A 17,629-nucleotide genomic window follows, 5' to 3' on the forward strand; every position below is an offset into this window, starting at 1 on the left:
TGCTGGTGCCCACACCATGGGATGTAAACATGCTTACCACAGCAGATTGACACGCGGTGCGTGTCAGGGTCTCCTCTTGCGTTGTTTCTTTGAGGCACAGGTTTTACACCTTGGTGATTACTTTTGTTATACTGGTGTTGTGATAAACTATGTCTGCTACAGTCCCTTCACTGTAGGCACATTTCCTTTTATTATCTTTTTCCTTTTTTCAGGGGGTGTACAGTATGATCAAAATCACATTATCCTCAACACTGCCGGCAAAGAGAAGTTAACACAAGTATGGGAAGCCATGGTCCTATAAACCTGAATAACGAATGTAGGAGGAATGTTTCTGGAGGTCTTCCAGCTACGTTAAAAAAAAAAAAGACTGCTGACAGAAGAGCCGAGAGGAAAGTAGATATACTCCTGCAGGAACTCTAAATTCACTCCTGAATCTTACTGCCAGGACCAGGACAACTGCCTCATCTTTTCAAAAGACTGTAATAGTTTTAGCCATTAGTTTGTCCTTCTTTCATTTCCTGTCTTCATTTCCTTTCAGCAGCTGCTGAAACAGGTTGCCTCATTAGCAGCTTTTGGGTGGTTTTTTTTGTTGTTGTTTTTTTAATATTTTATCAAGATGTTAAGACTACATACATTTTAAATTCCTTCCAAAGATAGTGACAGGATAGAACAGGTACAAGTTTACTGACTTTGTACCTACAAACCTACAAATCCCTTACATTTTAACGGGAAGGATAAAAGCTTAGGATTGTAAGGTAGAAACTGTTTAGCATCTGAGAAGAATAACGTATCAGGCCTGTGGTTCTGGCCTTTGACCTTCTGTTTTCTGAAATCATTACTTATGCTGTATAGCAAAGTGGGGAAAGCCTTATATATTCAGACATATTTTAAGGAACTGAATAAGTATAAACAAAATACTATTTTCAGTTAATATTAAAAATTAGTCAATTTACTGTAGGCAAGATTTCATGTCCGTGTCTGCTTACATTTATTAGAAGGATTTGGATAATTTTAACTCACCCATGGGCTGCCCTAGAATGTCACAAATGAGTATTATTTAATGATTTTCTTACAGATGCTACTGGAACGGTATTACCATGACCTAATTTATTAGCCCATCCTCACTCATCTACAACTAGTTGTAAAGCAACACTATACAGTGCTCTACTGAACTCAGATCTTTAGCCTAATTTCCTGCCCTCCTATCCTGCTGCCTTGGCATGAGACCTGCATGGGGCTACCTTACCTGTATTGTTTCACAGCCATGTCCCTGGGACAGCCTCGGGTCATTGCAGCCCCTGTGGTCACTCCTGGTAGCAGAAACTAGAGGTGTGGAAAGCTCAAGAGGGATGACCAGCAATTCTCCCCCAAAAGCAAAGGAAAGGAGGCTTTAAGTGATACTTGGTCAAATCTTAGAACTCTGAAAACCCTACAATGCAGCAAGCATTTCGATGAAAGTTGAAAATGTTTAACTGCTGACAATATACTGCCCAGATGGTGCTGTTCAAACAGCGCATACTTGTTTTGAACAAAACTGCTAATCATTCCTTGAAAACACTCTTCTTCTTGTCCTCATTTCATTGTCCTCGTCACTGAATGCAGGTGCTCTTGTCACAGGAAGAACAAACTGTGTTTCCTTTTCATCTGTTCCAGTGTTTCCGATTCTAACATGTTGATCCTTGCTGGAGTCTGTGGTTAGCATGGTCATCAGAGTACTATCTTAGGTTTTAAAGTAATGTTTATACATGTCCAACAGTAGCCAACATGTCTGTTTTGTTCTCAGATGTATAACTCTGATTTTAGGCCTTTGTACATCTCATTACAGAATGGTGGGGGAAGACATTATACAGTAGCCTGTGTTGAATTTATCTCTTGAATAAACTTGTTTCTGATTAATTGTATTGATGAAATCTGATAGAGTCCTTTCAGTAGCCTTCATAACATTTCAAAGAGAGTCAGCTGGCAGATTAGAAACAAATGTCTGACTGATTAAGACAAGGCGAGTTTCAGTAGTGCCGGAATAATGGCAGAGAAAGGTTAGCTGACTACCCTCTTTCTAGACTCAGTGGTGAAAGTGTGCACTGCACCTTTCTGAGCAGACATGAGGGTGAGGTCCTACCTTAAGAGTTTCGCCCCTCACCACAGCCCTCAAGGGAAAAGAGCTGAGGCTGTCCAGATGGAAGTCAGAAGTGGCTGTATTCACAACTTTAAAAATTCTTCTGAGATAAATTTATAGTGGTGAGACCAGTCATTCTAGAGAAAAGACCTCATCCAATACACTACCAAATGAGTGTCTACCAGTAATAAACCAAGTAAAAAGTTACTCAAATAGGTCTACATCAAATGCTAAATTCAAGCATCTAGGGTGCAGTAATGAGGATGAGTAAAACAGGAAATAAACACTCAAATGAATGAAGGGCACAGACTAGAAATTCAAAAGTTGCAATAGGCTTACTGGTGAGATACCTAACTGCAGGCATTTGAGGTCAGAAACTGGAGAACTTTGGGCCCCAAAGGAATGGTGGTAATTCCCATGGAAAAGTCCTGAGAAGCACGTTTCACTTGTTGAAGGAAGCCTAGCCCTTATGCAAAATGTAAGGGTTTTAAAAAGTTAGAAACTTTATATCACCTTTCAATTTCTAAGAGTAAACCACCAAATCACTGGACAGATTTTTATACACGACCCTAAGAGGTTCAGAACTTTGAGGGCTCTTATGACCACATTAGAGCAGGAAAATAAAAAATCAAAGGAAACCTTAGCCAGTTAGAAAAAAAGTGCTCAGTGATGAATCTAAGAAGGAACTAGCTATAAGTAAGCTCTTCATGCTGCCACCCATCCATATGCCCAAAAGTCTTATTAGTATCTCACAAACACTAAGATAAGTTTGAGCTACTAGGACAGAAGGTGCCGTAACAATTTGCAAATCTGGTGTGAACGAACAGCTTGAAAAAACAATATGCAATTTTTACTGACTTTATAGACAAGTCCAAGTACGGCTATTTTCATATCATGTCTTACTTGTGCATCCCTTGTGCTTGGCACAGAAGACGGACCTCTCAGCAAACAGGAACGCAGGGATGTGTCAGGGACAGGTTATGCCAGAAAACACTCTGGGCAGGGCAGGGCGATGAGCAGAGGGTGGTAGTGTGGCTATAAACTCAATGTCTGTGCTCAGTTCAGAAGACAGGAAATTACTGGCAAGAGGTGTTTGTATTTTTTGGGGGGTGGGGGGGGAGTGCCCACACTTACCAAATAAGAGAGCCAATAATCACCAAACTATTTATTTAAATGACATTAATTACAGTCTTTCCTCGTGCGTGTCCTCTTTCTACCTTCAGAAAGGCTTCTGGAACTTTAGAAAAAGGAAAGGTTTTTTCAATAACTGGCTGAATCTGTAAAACACAAGAAGAGATTGGCTGGTGGGTAAGAAAGCCTGCATCTACAGAGGCAGACAATGTCTGTAACTCGCTTCCTCAGACAGACCCCGTCTCCTTCAGGTCTGCCTTGTACATCCAAGTTAGGAGCTCACCGCCAGGCCATGGCTGCTGTGAATGCTGCCCTCACTCCTGTCTGCTCGTCCTCTCGGTAAGGTAGCCCAACTCTGCCATTGCTCAATCTAACTTCTGTTCTATCCTGGTCATGTCACTTACTCAGAACGCTTCATTAGCTTCCAAGCCCAGCATTCAAAGGCTACCACCATCCCAACCTCAGGTGGACCCCACACTTCACCAAAATGATCTGCTTGTCACTACCTGAACAGAGTATGTTTATGCCTCTTTGTGAATTCTACCACCCTTCCTGCCCAGGTCTCACATTGCCCTTCCTGACCTCCCGGTCTGCAGTGTGTTCTCTCTCTGAACTGCTACAGGACCCACGCAGCCCTCTTCACATACTGCTCATTACAGCTGCGTATATATCTCAGCCACCCTGCTGTGTATGGTAAATAATAAAAGGGGTGTCCCAAGGTTCTTGCTGTATATGTCCCTGTGGCCCCCTCACAGGCATTGTACAGAATGAGGACAGATTTTTTTGTTTTAATTTGTTAAATATTTGGCATATCTACTCAACCAGAGCTTAGAGTAACTGTGATATAGGCCACCTCTTTGGTATCCCTCACGACACCCAACACAATGCTAGGCATGTGGCAGGAGCTTAATAATTATCCCTTACAATCTATGACAAAGGGAACAAGAATATACAATGGAGTAAAGGCAGTCTCTTTAATGAATAGTGTTGAGAAAATTGGACAAATACATGGAAAACAAGAGAAACTAGACCACTTCCTTATACCATATACAAGAATAAACTCAAAATAGATTAAAGATTTAAATGTAAGATCTAAAACCATAAAACTCCTAGAATAAAACAGAGTAAACTATCTGGCATCGCTTTTAGCAATATTTTTTTGGATATATCTCCTCGAGCAAGAGAAACAAAAGAAAAAATAAACCAATGGCACTACATCAAACTAAAAAGATTTTGCACAGCTAAGGAAACTATCAACAAAACAAAAGACAACCTACTGAATGAGAGAAGATATTCACCAAAGATATAGCCAATAAGAGGTTAATATCAAAAATATATAAGAAACTCAAACAACACCAAAAAAAACGAACAATCCAATTAAAAAATGGGCAGAGGACCTGACTAGACATTTCTTCAAAGAGGAAATACAGATGGCCAACACACATAGGAAAAGATGCTCAATATCATTTATCATCAAGGAAATGTAAATTAAAACCACAATGAGTTATCTATCACCTCATACCTGTCAGAATGGCTATTGTTAACAAATCAACAAACAAGTGTTGGCGACGATGTAGAGAAAAGGGAACCCTCATGCTCTGTTGGTGGGATTGCAAATTTGTGCAGCCACTATGGAAAACAGTATAGAGGTTCTTCAAAAAATTAAAAATAGAACTACCATGTGACCTAGCAATTCCACTTCTGGGTTTTATCCAAAGAAATCCAAAACAGTAATTTGAAAAGATATATGCACCTCTATGTTCACTGCAGCATTATTTACAACAGCCAAGATATGGCTATTCATTCATCGATGATGAACAAATAAAGATGTGGTACATATATACAATGGAACATTACTCATCCATAAAAAAAGAATGAAGTCCTGCCATTTGAGACAACATAGATGGACCTAGAGGGTATTAAGCAAAATGAAAAAAGTCATACAGATAAATACAAATACCATATGATTTCACTTATATGTGGAATCTAAAAAACTAAATAAAGAACAAGCAAAATGGAAACAGACTAATAGATACAGAGAACGACTGATGGTCACCGGATGGGAGGGGGGTTGGAAGGCTGGATGAAAAAGGAAGGGATTAAGAAGTACAAAATGGCAGTTATAAAAATAGTTACAGGGATGTAAAGTACAGCATAAGGAATATAGTCAATAATAATGTAGTAACTTATGGTATCAGATGGGTACTAGACCTATTGGAGTGATTATTTCATAAGTTACATAAATGTTGTACGCTTGAAAATAATATAATGTTGTAAGTCAATTGTAATTGAAAAATAAAAAAAAATATTTTTAAAGAGAATACAAAAAAATAAAAGACACAGTTAATTAAAAAAATAGTTTTTTAAAGGTTACTTAGATGAAAACCAGTGAGACAATTGGGAAGCAATTATGTGGGCAATCCAGGCTTCAGGAGAACTTGTATCAGGCTGGAACTGCCCCGGGAGACTGCTAAACAACAGAGCAGCTGGTTAGAATTTACAGGAAAGCCACCTCATAAATGCTGGAACGCTGCTGGTTCTTTTTGCCATACTATTCATTAGTACTGCCAGCAATCTCCTTCTGAAACTAGGTCCCAGTTAATACCCTCTCTCCTCATGCTGAACTCTTTCTTTTCAAAACTTCAAGCAAAATCAATAATTATCCACTGGGTATTTTAGTGGGCTACCTCCCATAGTTCCACAGTCAGGGATAAGTTGTCAGAAGGCATAAGCCAACATATGTTTTATGACACTTTTACAAGAGGAAGATGTGTTCTTGTGGTTTTCAGATATATCCAATGTACCTTTCTCTTGTGTGAATTTCACAGCTCAGCCCAGAAGAGAATCTCAGACTCTAAAAATTCCTTCTCCAAAAAGCTGAACATTCTTTTGTACCCTCAAATCACAATAAGCTCATAATAAAAGTAACAGCTAGCACATATTGTCTTCACTGTGACAGGCACACTTCTATATATTTTACCTTATTTAATCCTTATATAATTACCTTATTAGGTAGGCACTACTATTACTCCCATTTTACAGATGAAGAAACTAAGGCACAGAGTTAAGTAAATTGTCCAATGTTACACAACTGCCAAGTGATAAGGCAGGATTCAATCTGGTACCAGAGTAGGTGCTCTCACCGCTATACACTGAGCCTTTCATATATCATTGGCTGCTTTCTACGTCTACTCCTGAAATCTTAAGGGAAAGGAAGGTAGCCAAGGATTATGATTTATCACAGCCTGCATCTTGGCCGGACTGCCTTGCACTAAGGCACCATGCCAGCTGAGGATCCAGTCTCCAAGCCCTGTGTCCAGGCCACCGAGATGGCAGATGTTAGTACATATGCCGCCACTCCCATCTGCACCTATGGAGGGCACGACTGATTAGTAACCATGGTTCTTCCTAGCAAACTGAGCGTGACCTTAAAATCTTTCCCAACACTGCAGGCACTATGCATAGATTTGAGCTGTCTTGTTAAACGAAACCTATTTGCCGTCTCTGCTAAAAGAATCGAATGTATTAAAGCTGCGTCCTGTATGTCCTGCATGAAACCTCCTAAGCCCACTACAATCTTTAGAGCTCCTGGGACACTGTTTTCTGGATACTGATTACCTGAAAAGAAATCACCTGAATGCATGTTTAAAATGCAGAGCCCTTGGCCTCCTGTTAGAACAGCTAAATCAGAATCTTTAGGGGTGGGGACAATGCATTTTAAATAAGCTTCCCCGGTGAGTTTTCCACACACCAGTGTGGGAATCACTGCAGCCTTTTGCCCAACTCTTCGGGTCTCTGAGAATCATATACATATTTATTCTTTCCACAAAAGCTGTGTGCCTTCTAAGTGCGAGGCACTGATCCAGAGCAGGTACACAAAACAGGCACCTGAGAGATAAATCAAGAAAAAAAGGAGGTAATAACATCAACTCGTCGTTGAGGACTAGACACCGGTAACAAAACCAACACAACAGCAGTGTTACCAGAGGTCACAAAGGAACCATAGCTCCACCTGCTCAACTGCAGATGAACTGCCTCGGCTCATCTAGCTATGTTCACTTTGGATCTCTGACTGGAGAGGCAGATCCGGAACTGATGACACAGGCAGCCCACAGTGACTGCACACTTTAATCTAGCTGGTCAGGCCTATTGTGGTGAATAACCCCAGAAGGCTGACTGTGGCATAAAGAGTCATTCAGCTCTTCCCATAAGTGACAATGAAAAAAAAGGCTTTCGATTAACAAGCAGGCAAATGCCACTGTTGGCTGAATATGTGACAGCAAATGGAGATTAACTGGATAATGAGGCAGTGTCTGCATACAGCCTCACATCAGACCTACAATGCTTGTTTGTTATGGACAAAAGGGATCAGAGTAAAAACCCAAAGAGGGGAAAGAAAGGTGACTCATAGTGAGGTGGGAACATTTATGTGATGACACTGCTATAGTCCACCCAGCACAGGGAGCCCTGTTATAAAGCGGGTGGGCTCAACAGACTTCCCGCTACTCACGGGGCTCACAGCTGACTGGGAGATGCCCATGGCAGCAGCACTCATTCCAGTCTTGGATCCAAATTTGGGATCTCCTGCTCGTACCTCACCTTCCTTAAACAAAGGCTATAGAAAGCCAGGGCCCAGGGTTTGGCACTTGGTGCCTAACATCCCTTCTATGAGAACACAGGGACAATGGGAACCTCAACCACAGGCTGAGGCCTGAGAATATCGATGATTATCAGCTGGTGGGCAAGCCTCCTTACTCTGAGGCAGAAACCCTCTCTGCCCCCGGAGAGGAAGAGGAAAGAAAAACCCTCTCACTGCAACAGCACAGGAGAGCCGGTGGAGCAAGGGCATCATCCACACAGGCATGGCAGTAAGCAGAGAGCTTTCTCCTCAATTCCCATTTTCCCAGCTCTACTCATCTATGAGTAGAGCTTTTAAGGGATCTAAATATCTGAGTGAGCCTGTTTGATAAGAGTAGAAAACCGAACTGCAAGTGGTTAAGTGCTAAGTACAAGGTCAGAGCTGTCAGCAGAGGAGCCAAAGTCAGAGTCCCGGACTTCCAATTTCATTACTGCACGGCATGAGTGCAGTGTGGGGAGGGAAGCTCGAGTCAGTCTGCCCACCTCTTCCCCAAACCCTTGGCCTCAGTGTCCAATGGGAATAGAAACCACAGGTCTCAGAAAGTGGGACGTGTGAGAAAAGAAGGATGAATGACAGACACCAAGGAAGACCTAAGGTCTCCTGGCATGAGTCTAAGTCCACACACCTGTGGACAGAAACTAGGGACCCACACTGGGCAGCAGGACCACAGTTCTAGCACTACTTCCTGAACAGGTATGGCCCTGACCTCTGTGATAGGATCAATATTTCCACAGTCAGGGTAAAGGGGAAGAAGGGAACTTAAACTAAGGAGATATAAAGTAGACAAAAGGGAGAGATGAGCTTTGCTTGGATTTGCTATTTCTGAAACTTCCTGCCCCAGACGGAAAACTCAAAGCTGGAAGATTGGTGGTGAGATGGCGGGAGGGATGGGGGTACTCTATAAGGGAGTAAACGTGCCCATTTTGGAAAGCACCCAGGACTTGTCCCTAGGTCCCCCTGAAAAAAGGTACTCCTTCTTGACAGAAGGAATAAGGAGAAATTTGGCCTACATTTCTCCATAGAAACAATTTCAGTAACATAAGAAAAACTTCAGTAGCATCAAGGCTGTGAGATCCATGAAGTACCTGCCATATCTGGCAAGATAACTCTCTTCTAGTGGTCCGAAAAATTCAATCCCTCGTCATTATATTCTTTTTATGGAGGAAAAAAATCCAGTTGGAAATAAGGAGTTTAAAGTTTTGGAATGTAATTCATTGCTTAAACTAGAGCCTGGCTATCCCAAAGCGGGTCTAGAAACTAGTACTTTTTTCTCTAAAGCTTCACTTTCCAATATGGTAACCCTTAACCATATGTGGCTATTTTAATTTAAATTAATAAAAAGTAAATAAAATATGCAAAGAAACAAACTAAAAAGAATGGAAGAGTACAAAGAAAAATCTCCCTCTCATAATTGATCCCCAGCCATCTAGTTTCCCTCCTAAGGGGCAACCATATTTCAAATTTCTTTCAAAGCTTTTAAGGTAGCCAGAATAATGTGCCCCAAAGATGTCCACACCCTAATCCCCAAAACTTGAGAGTAGGATAACTGACATTGCAAAAGGGGCTTTGCAGATGGGATTAAGTTCGAGATCTTGAGATGGGGTGATTATCTGAGTGCGCCCAATGTAATCACAAGAGCCATTATGGGGGGAGGCGGCGGGGGTAGTCAAAAAGAGAGATATGATGATGGAAGCAGGGGTCTAATTGATGCGCGGCCACAGGCCAAGGAATACAGGTAGCCTCGAGAAGCTGGAGAAGGCAAGGAACAGATTACCCTCCATACAGCCTGTCTCCAGGGCCACACAGTCCTGCTGACCTGTTTGGGACTTCTGACCTCCAGATCTATAAGATAATAAGTCTGTGTTGTTTTAAGCCAAAACATTTATGGTAACTAGTCACAGCAGCAATAGGAAACTAATACGTGCATATATAGGTAAGTATATATAAATATTTTCCCTCAAAGCACTGTCATTCTTATCAGTGGCTGACTATGGTCTAAAGACTCTGCCTCACCACCTCCTCTCAGTCATAAAAGATACTGAGAAATTCAAGAAGAGAATTTCGTAGCTAGAATTCAAATTCCACCTATCTCATGTTTAGATGAGTAAGCAAGCAGAAAACAATGAAGGTTCTATGAGGAACTTATTATTTTAACTATTATTGCCTCAATCTTAAAGGCAGCAAAGGGTGGTAGACGAACTGTCCTAGAGGCCAAGAGACCTGGACCCTGTCTAGCTGTGTGACCTAGAACATGTCATTTAATCTCTTAGGGCCTCTATCTCTCCAAATGTGACACAATGGCAGGATGGGGAGTGGGGGGACACAAAGACAGTAAACTAGATAAGTGCTAGGTTTTCCTGTTTCTAATCTTTGAGTATGCTAATCAATGACATATGTTTGGTCTGAATATAATTTCTGCTATTGACCTCCTACCCCCACCAAAAGAAAGTTTGCTAAATAGTATAAAAACAGGAAATATTAATCGTGCTTAAAAGAAAATGCCAATAAACTATAGGTACAAGGCACAATTTTAGTAGCGGCCCATTATACTCAATGTGCTAATTGTAAATCATTCTTTATATCAGCCTACTGATACATAGAACATCTTTGGAATACCCAAGAAGCTGGTAACACTGGTTGTTTCTGACAGGGAGAATCTCAATGACTGAGGAACAGGAGTCAAAGGAAGATTTTGTGAAATTACTTTTTCTACCTTTTAAATTTTGAATGCTATAAATGTATACCTATTCAAAAACTTAAAGTATTTTAAAAGAGTAGGCTTGTTTGGTCCATAGCTTTATACTGTCAAAAAATAACTACAGCTCCTCTATCAGATACCTGCTAATTAGATCCATTAAGCATTCAGCCAAAGCTTGGAAGAATTTCAATGTCCTTGTCCAATTTAACATTCTTACTAACCACACAATATGTAAGTAGATCTGTTCTGTAATCCTTTCCAATTTTCAAGTGTAGACAGTTAATGACCTGTCTCACCCACAAAGCAAAAGGGTGCACGACAAGACAGCTGACCTCATCATGGCATCCAAAAATGTTGCATATCAACTTCCATAGTCCTAGAGCCCTTCACTGTCAGAAATTACTCTGGAGCTCAAATAACCCTGGTCAGGAAAGAGGAGGATCAAAAGCCAAACGGACATTTCCTCCCTCCCCCACATTCGAGGCCACTTCAAGGGCACCTTTATTTCTATCATGTCCTCTTTTAGCCATCCTACCAGTCATCTGCCAAAAATAATAGGTACATATACACAAGTCCCCTCTCTTCTGTTTCGTAAATAGTAACTTCAAAGTAGAGAGAGAATCACAGTATTTTGAATACAAAACAGCAGTGGTAAGCACATGGACAGCCTGGAGCAGATATCAGGACAAGAACAATTGTGTGGTGGACTTCTCTAATAACAGGGCACCAAATACATGAAGCACTATGTAGAACTATGGGCCAAATTATTTGTCAATAGTTCATTCCTTTCTTCTTAGAAATAAGCATCCTGCGGGATATGGGAAAAAGCCTACAAAGAGGCTCTTACACACAGTCATAATAAGGCTGAGCTGCTGTCTACCCAGTACACATCAAGACTCAGAAGTCTGAGAAAAGACATGCAAACTTGAAACCAAAAAAATGGGGAAAGAGTAGCAGGCCCTTTCTATCACATAGTCCCTTGGCTGTAATAGGAAAAAAAAAAAAAAACTACACTAAAAGCAGTCAGTAGGTCCTAAAAATGTTCCATTCCAAAACTGCAATGGAAAAATGAAATGAGCCAGCTGGGGACAGGTGCCAGCAAAAGAAAGCCCATCGCAAAGGGTTCTTTTTCAAGTGGTTTTGCATGGATCATGTGGTGGTAATGTGGGCCCAGCTCCAATCCCTTTCCCTGCCCGCTGTAAAATGACAAGGATAAGACAACTTAAGCTGAAGTCCCAGATCAGTCTCAAGCACAAAGAATGCAGCTATATGGTGGAGAGGGAAAAATACAGAAGAGGGAAAAGCACGAGGCTGGGAGTCAGGAAATGGAAGTTCTGGTTCCACTACTGCAAATTTGAGCATGTCTCGTTATCTTTGAGACAGTCTTCTCATCTATAAAATGAGAATCATTTTATCTATGCTCTCTTATAACATTCTAAGGTATATAAGGTTCTCTATCCTATAATTCCATATAATCTCTCAATAAAGTCCTAAATATCAGCACCAGTATATGAGTTTGCCTTCTAGGTTATTCCTCCTGAGATGGAATGTCAAGGCTATTAAGACAATGTAAGAACCCAAATAAGTGGGCAGTAGATGAGGAGCCTTTCAACCCCAGCATCACTGAAAGGCCTTTTGACAAACAAAAGGAAATGACCAGACTATAAGGAGCAGTCCTTCTCCACAAAGATCACTGTAGGACAGACATGAGTAGTCAGAAAACCAACCAGCTGTCTCTACACAATCTCTATCCATCCTTACCCACGTCCTACTCATTGACCCTCTCAGGCAAACCACTTATTTGCCCACAATGTTATTACAGCAGCCTGGGAAGAGGATTTCTGGAGACCTGACTTCTAGTCCAGTCCTCTTGGGATTTAGATTCCACAATGTTTGTTCTCCTTGCTCATCTGCAAATCTGCTCACCTCCAGAGCAGCCTCACACCCAGAATAAAGAAGCTCCAGAAGCAGTTCTATTATAAACTCATAAGTTTTACCCCACTTTGTGCAGACTACCTTCATGGTCCCTTCTTCTCGAGACCATCACCAAAATATTAGTAGCCCAGCTATAGATCCCAGCTCTGCTAATCACTAACCAAGTGTCCTTGGGAAAATCATATAACCTCTCTGGGCCAGCCTCTTCATCTATAAACCAATGGGATTGGACTAGACAGTGTATGCTCTTTTTCAGATTTAGCAGTTTGTGCCTATGAGTCCCATGGAGATAAAACCAAAATTGTAGCACTGAAACTAACCTAAACATGCTGCTGTGTAAGGAAGCATGTATGTTGGTCAAGCCTACCTCTGGAGAGTTCCCATGGACTAGGCTTGGTGGGCAGGTCACCAAAATTATAAGGAACACTCTAGCAATACAATGAGTTGCACATACCTTTCCTGCATCCACCAGTTTTGCAATATCATCTAGATATGGACCACTGGGCATGAAAAAGGCCCAGCGATAATGGACTCCTTGCCAGAAATGCTAAAAAGGGGGAAAAGAAAAAAGAAAAAAGACATGTCAAATACAGGAAAGGATAAAATTTGGCTAAAAACAAATTAAAGGAAAAGTACTTTCTGGATGACTAAGATAGACAAACTGAGTTCTCATTTCATGCTGATGCAATGAGCTGGATGTCCAGCACCTTGACACAGTGACTGACAGATAGCGGATGCTCCATAAATGTTTAATAAATAAGTGAACAAAGAAATATCCATGTGAACTTAGGCTTCCTCACTAAGCTGTGACAGATAAGCAAGTAAGCACAAGAAAGCTCTCCTTAAAATGACAGTCTCAGTAGTCATATATACTCAATTTCTTTACTATGAGAAATTAGGCTGAGACCTCTAGGCTTTCCCTACTAAGGTTTGAATAAAGCCCAGAGGCACCAGAAAAGAGCTTTTCACTTAATTCAAGATTTCTTTGGAGGCAATAAGGCAATATATGATTTTAGATAAGAAATCCAACCACAAACTTTTACTGGCTCTGAGAGTAAAAAGCCAGCTTTAAAGGCAAAACAAAGTATAAAGTTTCTTATGCATTGTAGCTGAGTCGTCCCCTACAGTTATAGCAAGTCTCAAGCCATCTAATCTATTATGGGACAAAATATCCCCAGGTGAAGATAAACAAAAATCCTACACTAAGAGGACTCATGACCACTCTACTAGCATACTCGCTTTTGTTACTCTTTATGTCAGAGGTAGGGTAGGCCATGATCAAAATAACAAGTGAGCTGAGGTTCTCCATGATACCTCAGTGGCCTGCCCAACTACACTTCATCAGATGTGAACTATCCAGAGGTAGTACGAGGTCAGCCAGCGCCGTGCTGCCTCCCTCCCCGCACCTGCCCACAACTACTGGGAGAGCTCAGATTTCTTTTCCCCGAGCTCACTATCTGCCTCACAGTCCCTTAGCATAATATAAGCTACTACCATGGCATGAAGCTGGCAAGTACAACGGAACGCCCCTGCTACTCCAGCTAAGGCACTTAACAGTTGTGTCATTTAGGTCAAGCTATTTCTTTCAGCCTGTTTCTTGGCCTGCAGAACAATAAAACTACCACCTAGCGCACAGGGTTGTTGGAAGAATTAAATGAGAATGTATGTAAAGTGCCTGATACATAGAAAATATTCAATAAATTTTTATTTATTGAGGAAAGCTTATTGAGAAAAGATTGGGGTAATATCAAATTAGAGTTTAAGACTGTGGAAAGAAAGACAATATCAAGCTGTTGTCTAGGCAGAGCTTTGCAACGGGTGTTCCAGGAATAGCTTACTGTTTGGTTGAGTGACCATATAGTTCAGTCTAACCTGAAACAACTGTGAGAATTAAAGGAGGCACCAGTAATAATTATCCCAGGACCAGAGATGCAAACAAAGCTAAGCTTACCCCAGAAGAGATGTGATGAGACGTGGATTCCCATCAGTCTTTGGGGTAGCTAGGTAGAACCTGCACTGGCAGAGTCTCCAGGTAGTTTGCTCTTGGCCCAGAGCAGTCTCAAAATGCTCTTCAAATACTATCATTTTCAATGAGTGTTCGAGCATGAAAGAGGTTGGGAAACACTGGTCTAGGTAACATACTTAAAAAAAAAAAATTCTGTTTGAAGGCTTATGTAGCTAGGTACCAGAAGCGCTGGTATAATTAACTAGGCCCCGAGCTTACAGGGGGCCCAGTTAATTATAATCACGGAAGACTTGTTCACGTTCTTCCCGCTAAGGTCTGGCCTTATAGACTATAATTAAAACATTCTAGGAATGTTTAGGGTTTTAAAGAAGGAACAGAAATAGTCACAACTGCCACATCTATAATTCTTTATAGCAGGTTGCCCTGTAAAGTAAAACTTTGGGTCAGCAACAGCAGAATTTTTATATTCTGCTCCATGGGGTCTGTGTATTTTTTCCAGGCCATTACAAGAGAGAGTAAACCAAAGCAGGCAAGAGAGCCTGAAGCATTACAATAAAGCTTTAACTGTGCACAGTCTCAGAAAGACATCAGAAACTACTTAAAAGGTTTCCACATGAGATTACCACTATCACCTTTCAAGCAAGGGGAAAGGTAAATGAAGAGAGCTATGCCCATTTTACTCTCAGAGGACAACTCTGAAAGTTAACATGTAAGAGGTTTCACTGGAGTACAAACTCTAAAATCTTATAGAAAACTTAAAATTATATTTAAAGTACTTGGAAAGCCCTGGATTTTGTGAAAAGGGAAAGAAGAGATAAAGGACAGTTAAGATCCCTTTCTCTACCACAAAGCACCCTGCACAGTTTCTGGCTGCCACCTGAATCAAATAAAGAACCCCAGAGTACAGTGCTGGTTTGTTCATCTCTATTACCTATATGTGGTTCCTAAGAATTGAGTAGTGGTCTCCTCTATCGTGGCTCTCTAAGTATTCAGTTAGTACACAGGATTTGAGAGACCAAAGCCCTAAATTTCACCCCTAAAAGGTCCCAAACTAACTTCTAGAAAAAAGAAGAAGCTATAGATAATTATCAAGCCATTCATTTCACAAATATGGGTCAGTGTGGGCTGGCTGGACACAGTGACTCACAACCTTTGTGCCACAGAGGAACCTTCTACTGCTTTTTTCCTGAGACTAAAGTATTTTGTCTAATTAAAAACAAAAACAAAAAAACAAAAAAACAAACAAAAAAAAAACAGAATCTATCTTCATTTTTGTGCATTACATTCCATTCCAACACTAATTCAGATTTTAAACTAATGATCTGTAATTACCACCAGTGTATAACTTGAAATTATATAAGCCTCTGTCACCACTGTGATGACAATAGGCTATCATGTTAAGTAGAGAGCAGACTCTCAAGCTCTGCTATCAATCCTGTAACTAAGGCTGATCTATGCTAGTCTCAAAGGCCCACCAGACACTGGATGTGTTCAGGTGGGTGACAGAACTCCTTATAGCCCTGGTAACGGTGGCCTTGCTAACAGTCAGGCTCAATGATCAAGTCTCGGAAACTCTCAGAATGCCATCAATGGCTAGTTTCTGATTCACATGGGATATGAAGTATTCTGACAAGTTGATACAATTCCAGAAAAGGCATAATGGTTCTATTAGTCTTTGTAGCCTCACTGAAGTAAGAATGCAGTTTCCTTCAGGCTTTTGAAATTCAAAAAATGTCCATAGACTTCTAAAGGTCTGAAAGCCCCAGTCTGGGTATCACTGGCATATCCCAATCCTACAATCATAAAATCAGCTGCACACTGACTTCCTAAAGTTTCCACTTTCCTATACAAGAGACTATATGTATTAAGACTGGTGAAGACAGAAAGAGGACCATCAGGTATAGGCAAAAAAAAATCAGGTGTATCATATGCTAATAATAAAGGCTAACATTTAATAAGAGCCTTTTATGTACTCGGTATCATGCCAAGTTCTTCACATGGATTATCTCATTTAATCCTCATGCCATGCAGTAGAGCAGGTATCTTATTAGCCTCATTTTATAGTGCAGAATTGGGGCTTAGAGATATTAAGTGACTTGCACGGGGTCACACAGCTACTAAGTGAAGGCCAGAATTTGAACCCAGTCAGTGTGTGACTCTAGAGCCCATGCTTGTAGCCACTATGCTATGCTGACTCCATGATAAAAGAAACTGGCTAGATGGAAACCAACTTCCAGAAGCATGAGGCACCTACTGGTTCTCACCAAGACTCTCCTCCCTACCTTTAATGTCTTAGAACCCACAGTGACACCTGTCTGTAACATGCCGTCTGCTATGCCCAATCGGTCCACGTTCAGGAGGAAAGGAGTCACCAAAGTCACATATGTGGCTCCTGACCATTTCTTGAGAAAATTTAGAGCCCATGTTTCGGTGGATCCACCAACATTATCAAGAATGAAATCAAACCTGGGAAGAAAGAAACAAATCAAGACATTCTTGTTAGTCTTTACCCAGGGCTCCAACCCCCTTCACGCCCATCAAATTTCAGTGACAGCTCACAAACTAAGTTGCTCTGCGCCATCCAGCAGAGGGGTGGCTACTTTGACAAAGGAGAAAGGGGCCTACCCACTTACTGGATCTCTGGCTTTTCTCCAAGGTAAGTAAAGTGCAACTGATGCTTTTGTCATAAAATCATATTATTTTCTAATACTTTAAGAATGACTTAAACAAGTGGTTCTTAACTGAGGGTGAGTACAGCCCTGCGGGGGACATATTAGGCAACGTCTAGAGACATTTCCAGTTGTCACAATTACGGAAAGTGGTGAGAAGAGGCTACTAGCATCGACAGGCCAGGGATGATGATAAACAGCCTACAATGCATAGAACAGCTCCTCACAACAAAAAATTATCCAGCCAAAATGTCAACAGTTGAGAAACTAAGGTTGCCAAGGTTTAGAAACCCTGACTCAAGCTTAATAGAAAACTGCAAAGTATCCATCCAATATAAGTCGAAGTATTCTTTAGTGCCCAGAAATACTGAGGTTGAAAGACAAGTATGTAAGGTTTTCACCGACAAGAATAATTTGCTTTTATTCTCTCCATAGTCAGAACTGCTTGTAGAAGCATCCTCTTCACCTTCTGGAA

The 17,629-nt window shown here is 41.0% G+C and overlaps 2 protein-coding genes across 4 annotated transcripts in view; one reads left to right on the plus strand and one right to left on the minus strand.

Moving 5' to 3' along the window:
• Window positions 1–1,901, plus strand: part of LOC120607849 (beta/gamma crystallin domain-containing protein 1-like) — a 45,741-nt gene extending 43,840 nt beyond the window's left edge. Inside the window, exon 20 of the mRNA XM_039869593.1 lies at window positions 213–1,901. Coding sequence (XP_039725527.1) covers window positions 213–301 — 89 coding nt within the window. The 3' untranslated portion in view covers window positions 302–1,901. The remainder of the gene's footprint in view (window positions 1–212) is intronic.
• A 1,365-nt stretch (window positions 1,902–3,266) lies between these two features.
• RTN4IP1 (reticulon 4 interacting protein 1) overlaps window positions 3,267–17,629 on the minus strand; it is a 45,922-nt gene continuing 31,559 nt past the window's right edge. For 2 of the 3 annotated variants that reach the window (XM_039869646.1, XM_039869666.1), the window contains exons 7-9: window positions 16,768–16,951; window positions 12,974–13,066; window positions 3,267–3,393 (exon numbers count right to left, since the gene is read on the minus strand). In XM_039869646.1, the coding sequence (XP_039725580.1) occupies window positions 3,286–3,393; window positions 12,974–13,066; window positions 16,768–16,951 (385 nt within the window). In that variant the 3' untranslated portion in view covers window positions 3,267–3,285. The remainder of the gene's footprint in view (window positions 3,394–12,973; window positions 13,067–16,767; window positions 16,952–17,629) is intronic. The other variant, XM_039869656.1, reaches the window with a different exon arrangement.

The sequence above is a fragment of the Pteropus medius genome, unplaced genomic scaffold (assembly GCF_902729225.1).
Source record: "Pteropus medius unplaced genomic scaffold, Ma_sr-lr_union100, whole genome shotgun sequence".
NCBI lineage: Eukaryota > Metazoa > Chordata > Mammalia > Chiroptera > Pteropodidae > Pteropus > Pteropus medius.